Here is an 8,077-nt window from a genome sequence, read left to right as displayed (position 1 = left end):
TTATGAATTAATAAAAAAATTAATGATGGACTAACCTAAGTTCAAAATTAATAGGCCAAATGTAAATTCAAAAGTTTTTATTTTTATTTGGATGAATTCAGAAACTAAAACTGCAACTCCTCAACTGAAATGATGATTATCATCCACTTGCATGACACTACTTCTCATCTACTATCTATTCACAATCAGATATTTGGTCTTTATTTGCAATTATTATTCATTAATAGAGAGCAATTATGATAAAGTTAACTAAAGAATTGAGTTTGTTTCCTACTTTGTCACCTGCTATTTCAAAATCATACTACATTTGAGTGTGACTTTTGATAAAAAGTTACAACTTGATGAACAATATCATCGCACCGTCTTGACTCTTGAGTATATATATATTTTTCACTGGATAGTTACGTCTACTACGGCCAGTAACATCCAAATTCAATTTACTTGATCGTACTTTACTACTGTTTTTGAGAATAATAGATTATGGACATTTTTATTTTGGACTACTCAATGAAAGCTATACAATTATTCATCTTAGGTTAGGTTTTATCTTTTTGACTAAGTGGAGATTCCAAGTGCTATCACAATCGTGAATAAAAATTTAAGGTCAAGTTCCTCTTTGACTATGCCATCTGATCCATTGCGAGGAAACTTCAACAATTGTTGTCTATTCTCAGGAATATATATAATTTCTTGAAAATACCTATAACAAGAGATATTATAATTTTCTTATTAGATATTTTCGTTCATCAATTAGTTTTCTCTAATATTACTTTCAGTATTTAATGTCACTATTCTATCTGTTTGTGTCTTTTCGGATTGAAGAAAACGTGACATTTGATAGTGTTTCTATGAGCATTTAATAAACGAGGAAAACAACCAGCAAAAAAAATTTGAAGTGATAAGTTCAACAAATAATTTAAAAGGTACTGAACTTTAAATTGAACGAATTTTCTTTGGCATAAAACTATTCCTAGATCACGAGACATGTGACTTATTTATAAACTACAAGTGAGGATATTGGACTATACCAATTGATATCATAGAGATCACTATTTGGCGGTATAAATTTGATCTAAGCCATACAATTGTATAGACTTATCTTGCCATTAATATGCCGTTGCCAATGAGTTGAAACAAGCTTAAAGTATCGAAACATGGCTACATAGCTAGTTGGTTCAACAAATGAAAAGTAGAACAAAAAAAAAGCTATGACATCCAACCAGCCACCCATATCCACTTTTAAAGTGTGTTTGGACATGGAATCTTAAGAAGGTATAATTCATTTTTACCTAGTGTTTGGATAGGCATTTTAAGATAGCAACTAATTTTTTTAAAAATGTTTTATAATAAAATATGTTGTTTGAGTAAGAATTTTGAAAGAAATTAAAATTTTAGAGTTTCATTAGAGTAATTAGATTATTTAAATTCCATCCAAAAGGTAAGAATTGAAAATTCTTCATATTTTCAAATTCATATTCTGGCCTTTGTAGTGTGGGTCGACCTGAGTCTGAACTTATTTGTCTTGACCTGAGTATGGGTAGCTCAACTCAACCTAATGTGGGATTGATCAAACTTGGTGTGATATGACCATGACTCAATGCCTTATTCTAATATATAAGGACCCAAATTGACTTGGCCAAACCTAACCCGATTTGTCTTAGTCCCACTTGGGTCCAACTAACCTGGACCTGATCGAACTTAACTTGACAGAGACCTAACCTAACTTGATGGAATGTGATCGTGCCATGACTCGACTTATATAAACCCAGTCGACTCGACTTGATCTAGGCTCAGGATAACTTATTCGAGTAAACTTAATCAAACTAAGACTCCCTTAGACGTACTCTATTAAATATGGATCAACCTCGACTCGGATGAACGTGGACTTGCTCTATAAGAAAATCATTAAATAACAATTAAATTTAGAAAAAATATAATTAGTCACTATATTAACTAAATTGGATATTATTTTAGAGACTAAAAAATTATTAGTATCTAAAGTGGTTTCTATTATTAATAAAAAATTATAAAATTATTTCTAAATTAACTATTAAGATTTTAGCTACTAATATTTTATATTCTAATATTTCTATTTTACAATGTACTTAAAAGTCAATCGACTAATCGATTAATGTTTGAACATATGAAACTCTTGAAACGTCACTGGGTTATGCTAGGTTTGAGTGTTTGCATGCGTGGACAGTATTGAATGATATGCATTAATGTTGGATGACTTGTTATATGAATTTTTGGATAATGTGTGATACATTGTAGTCTCATAACAATTCTCAAAAGATTATTAATATTGCAATAAATGATGATTTTAACTTGAAAGAAAGTTATTTTTGTGTTGTGTAATTTTGTAGTATTGAATTAGGTAACTTTCTTTCTCCCAAACTTCACAGCGAAAGAAAAATAAAAAGTTAATTTAGCCGAATAGATGGTGGAAATGTGGAGTGAGTGACAAAAGTAGGAGCCCTACCTTTTAACTGTAAAAATGTTCGTCCTGATTGAGATATTGCATTTCCCACTTGTTGTTGATTAAGTGGACAACAACTCAACAACTAAATATCACGTGCCACTTACTATGTTCTTTCTTCCCACTTCCTTACCAGCAAAAATTTAATCACCATTAATAAATTTTGTTTTATAATTGTTATTCCACATCAATGATTAAAAAGATAAAAATATTTCAAACTAATTTTATAGAGTTGAGGCAGGTGTGTAAAATTCACATACCACTATTATATTATTATAATTAACTTGATCTCTTATAAATAATAAAATAAGTTGAAAGTATCAAAATCAAGAAAAATACGTGACACAATTTCTTATAAAACATTATAAAACAATATATGAAAGCTTTTTGAAAGCTTTTTGAGTAAACGAGCCGGTTTTATGGGATTGAGTTAGGTTTGCACTCATTTATATACAATAAAATGTTCTCATTTCTAGTCGACGTGAGATCTCCAACACACAACTTTAAAGGTTACAAAGGTTAAACCAATGGATCACTAATGGATCACTAAATGGGTGCAAGTCTTTTTATGAGATATCAGCATCCGATTCCTCCAGCTGGCTTTACTTCATAATGAATGTTAAAACCAACAAGAAGTTATGCACATACATTCATATCATGTTTCCTTTCTTTGCTGAAAGGTCCAATCTTATGTATGAACAGTGTTCAACTTCAAATAATTAGTTCGTTGATAGGGAGAATAACACTATACTATGCTATGCTCAAGATCACTTCAAAATAGAAAAAAAAAATGACTGAAATATGAATCTATATAAGGAAGTTGATAAATTTTAAAAGATGGTAAACTGGTGTCGTGTATTCAATTATCAAATAACAATTTTTATTTAAAAAGAGACTGTTATTATTCTTATAAATTCTAATGCTACACTCATTTTCCTGAATTGGCTTCCTTTCGTTCCTCAAATTCAATAATCATATGCTTTTTGCCTGCTTATGTAGTTTTATTATTTTTATCAAATACGTGTTTCATTGGGGTTTTTAAATATGTATGTAACTTACACATCGATGACACATTCAAATTTGGAAGTTTGACCTGTTCATTCTGGTATTTTTATTTTGCCTTGATGATATCGCATCATATTACTGACATCAAACCCAACCACTATTATAAACAAAACTCATTATAAAATCCTATCGCTTATAGTTTGTCCGTAATGAAGAAAGTTAAATGTGCATAAAGGATCAACTATCATGGGAATCTTGCAAATTAATCAATATTTTTAATTTCGAATTTTGCAGTTTTTTACTGACAACTTTTATCCGAAGAAAAATATTAAATAAAAAAAATAATTTTTATTATATAGATTAATTTAAAAACTATGTTACAATTTAAAATTATAGATTAATTTAATCTCAACTATTTTAATGACTAATTTTCTTAAACTTAAAGACCTTGAACATTGGTGTTCATCATGTTATTATAAAAGAGTAATTTCTTTAACTAAATCCAACTAAACCCTAAACTTTATTAATTATTGTTTATATGCTGAACTTAAACAAAATTATCTCTTACTGTAACTCATTTCATATATTTAAAATAATTAACAGAGTTAAGAAAAAGAAATACAAGTAAGAGTGTATTTTTTTTAATGAACTCACAAGGTTTTAAATTTAATGTTGGAGTGTTGTAAGCAAAACTTCATTAAAAATATGGTTGGTGATGTGGGATGAAAATGGTGTTGATTTTGAGTCCCAAAGCAAAAGAAACGGCAGGGCAAAGCAGCTTCCATTCCAATCAGGTCAAAAAGTACAGTGCATAGTGAGTAGTCACATACGTCATTTTCATGTCTTCAACACGCTCAAACAAGTACCTGCAAATTCGTGCTGTGTCAACCATCCATGCATGGACACCATCTCCATTGTTTCTGCAACTCCCTGTCACATATGGCAAAATCGAAACACCCTAATTCCACCATCTAAATATCTCATTACTTCACCAACAAACCTGTTCAGTATTCAGTAACCATATTTACTCGAACGCAACATTATTATTATTCATCACTATTATATTTATGTGATTACCTACTGTATACACTTTTTACAGCTGTGCTTATAAAAATTCCATCACAAACAGTGACTTCCTCAGCGTTCTCACTTCTTTTTTTGCGTTTAATAACAAACCGCGTATATATACGCGTTCATTCTTTTTTACAAACCCTACATTCAAGAAATAACCTCTTAATATATTAAGATATTTATTTATTTTGTATATTTTCGTATGCATAAATCTGAAACTGGAGTATCTAGTTTACGTATTTTAAAGAAAATATTATCTGTAACTTGGCACATTCATTTATATACCTAACCTTTGTCCAATAGGTTTCGTCTACACCATATCCTTCACCTTTTGCTGTGTATTTTCCGTCCATGTCACACGCACAACTAGCTTATTATTTGTGGCAGATCTGTTGTACTTTTTGTCACCTAATACAATGTACTCACTAGTGTCTCTGAATTCGTTCATGCATGTTGAAAGAAAAGTCCAAAACAAGGAAAGAGCGTCTTCTGTGCAGATTTCCTTGTCAATGGCTTTTGTAACCTTGACAAATGTGCGAGGATAAGTTCCTGTTCTTCAACCTATTCTATGTAGATGATGTATACCTAGGTTTCTGTTTTCGTTTTTATCTCTTAGGTGTAACCGACTCAAAATATAACTCTTCTGATCTTGTTTTCTTCAAATATTAATTTGGCTTCTGTTGTTGATGTTGTGTTTTACTGCATTTTACGTGTGAGGTTTATCCATTTTTACACTGTTCTCACAACTGATTAAGGAAGCTTCTCGCTAAACATTTTTAATTTAGAAAATATCACGTCCTCCCAAAATTTAGGTGGTAAGAGATAAGTAAAAAGAAAAAGATAGAGAGAAAACGATAAATAAGAGAGAAATAAAAATGTAATAGATGTGGGGTGGAATTTTTCTTTTTCTTTTTGTGTGACCTTTCTTTTTGAGAGTGTTTTCAAGTAGCACTTCTCTAGCAGCACTTCAATATGTCACAGTCACTCCTCACTATAAAAAGGAATCTCTGATCATTTAAAGAAGAAGAAAATATTTAAATTAAGAAAACAAACAGTATTATAGAAATATTTTTTTTTATCGTTGTGACTTGTTTTTTCTTCCTTATGATAAAGAAGGTTATAATTTATGCGTGCAAAAATTCTCTTATTGAATGATGATAAGTTGATGCCAAGTGAAAAGAGAAAGACAGAAAGGAAAAGAAAGTGTTTAGTGATAAGATGAAAAGGAGGAAATATATTTGTATTAAGTAATTTAACAACAAAGGGATAAAAGAAATGGTAGACCATTTTTGGTATGATAGATGCAGTGTACGATAAGCACTCATTTTATTGTTCTGTTCATATGAACCAACCAAATCATGGATTAAGCACTTCAAGAACTGGTAGGGATATTGTCTAATGAATGTAAATTGTATATGATTTATACAAATTATTATTGCCAAGGATAAAAATCTTTTAATAATCTCTAGATTGAATCTTAAAAATAATTTAGAGTGTTTTAAATTATGTATTCAAGATTAGTGTATTTTCTAGTTTGTAGTTTGTTTAATTATTGAATTTTTCTGTGTGAATATAAAGATTCAGAGAATTTTAACATGAACAATGTCATGATATAAAAGATTGCAGTAATTTCTCAATCTCTGAAATTTCTTAAGGTCAACACTTTCCAATGAAGTACCCTCTCCAAAGGTGGAACGCATTTGCCTTGAAACAACTGCACAATACTTCATTTAACTGGTAGCAGATTCTAAAACTCCTCTCAAATAACCCACAAAAATCAACCATCGCCAAATGACTCTGTTCTTGGCCTGAAAATGAATGATAAAAAAAAAAGTAATCAGAAACAAGTTTTATATCAAAATTAAATTTAAAAAAAATGTTAAAAAAGATACCCTTTAACATAAACTTTTTCGCTATTAAAAAGTTGAAAGTGAATTTTATGATTCATTAGCCCACGAGAGTAAGAATTATTAACAAAATACTAAATTTTATCAATTTAAATCTCATGTTCAACAAAGACAAATCCCCTTAAGAAACTAGGAATGGAAAGTTTTTACTGAAGTACGTAAAAAATAATTTTATTGTAATTTCATAATTAGTGCTTTAAGTTTAACAAGTTTCGTTCACAAATCTTATATATGATTCTATATAATATAAATAAAAAAAGCATTATTACTGAAATCTGAGTAGTTAAGGTGCGACGTAAATGAAGAGAGATGAAGAAAAAGTAAAATTAAAAAGAATCACACATGAGTATTTTCCTAAGAATGAAGTTAGTATAATAAGTGAATTACAGTGGGCTTTTTCAAGTAATTAGTTCTTGAATAACACTGCTTTAAATTAATTAATTAATTAAACACGTATACCTGATGGTTGTTTTTGATGAAACAACTCTACAACGTTCAAAAAATTATATATATATATTTTTTCCTTTTCTTTTAAATATATATACAGCAATACAAAATGCAGGAACCGCGTATTTTTTTTCTTCCGAAGCTACCCCTGCTCCGCAATGGAACTCAATGTCGCGGTGAACTTCCCCCTCCCTCTGACACCGCCCTTTCTGTTCATTCCTTTCCTCGCCACGCGGTTATCAACCGCAGCGGAGACGTCAAGACTGTCCGCCGTCACTTTCCCGCCAGGCTTGGCATTCCCCTCGCAGGGGAGAAGCAGATTCTGTTGCCGGCGAGAGCCACATTTGTCGCCGGCGCACCTGGCGAGCGCGGAGCTGGCGACGACGGCTAGGGCGGCCATATCGGGCGGCGGGAGGTGGCGCTTGAGGCGGTTGAGCGGGAGCGCGAAATAGAGCTGGCCGAGCTTTAACTCGTGGTCGTGGTGAACCGCTGTTACGACGTGGTCGAAGGAAATCTCGTCGGAGTCGCATATGAAACACGTGGGGTAGAGTTGCAAGAGATAGGAGACCTTGACTGGGTATGAGAACTCCTCCATCCGGCCATCGTGAACGACGACCTTGGCCGTTGGCATCTTCGTGATTTGGCTGTAAAAGCAATTTCCCATGTAGAAGAAGAAGAAGGAAAGAAAGAGAAGGTCAATGAGTCAAATTTGTGCGTGTGGAGGTGGAGGTAGCTATTTGTTTCCAACTCTTAATTGGAGACACGGTGTTAAGGTGTATCCCTCTATTTATAGGACTACCACTCTTTGGAAGAGCCAGCCAGCCTTCAATTCAACCTTTTCAACTCTTCTCTTCTCCCCAACTTTTATCACATTAATAATAATAAATACAAATTTTGGCCCCACTAATTATTTATTAAAAAAATTACATTTTAATTTACAAACCAATCTACATAATTATTCCTTTTTTATCCTATATTTTATCATCAGTTCAAATTTATTAAAAACGATAAGTTGTAGTGTCAGTATTTAAATTTTTTAAAATTGCCTAATAATTTTAATTGGAATTTATTAGAATGAATAAATTGAAGTAGATTTGACGTATAATTTAATTATTATTTGTTGATAAAAAATGTTGTGCATGCATTGGGAGGAGAAAGAGAATGGGTT

At 31.5% G+C, this 8,077-nt stretch overlaps 1 protein-coding gene across 1 annotated transcript; it reads right to left on the bottom strand.

Moving 5' to 3' along the window:
- Positions 1-7,051: 7,051 nt before the first annotated feature.
- LOC137805689 (uncharacterized) lies at positions 7,052-7,540 on the bottom strand. Its single transcript, XM_068605628.1, has one exon. It carries the CDS (start codon positions 7,538-7,540, stop codon positions 7,052-7,054), a length of 489 nt encoding a protein of 162 aa, XP_068461729.1.
- Positions 7,541-8,077: the final 537 nt, after the last annotated feature.

This window comes from Phaseolus vulgaris, chromosome 3 (assembly GCF_000499845.2).
Source record: "Phaseolus vulgaris cultivar G19833 chromosome 3, P. vulgaris v2.0, whole genome shotgun sequence".
Classification (NCBI taxonomy): Eukaryota; Viridiplantae; Streptophyta; class Magnoliopsida; order Fabales; family Fabaceae; genus Phaseolus; species Phaseolus vulgaris.
The sequence above is the reverse complement of the archived record's forward strand: the minus strand, read 5'-3'. Positions and strand labels throughout refer to the sequence as shown.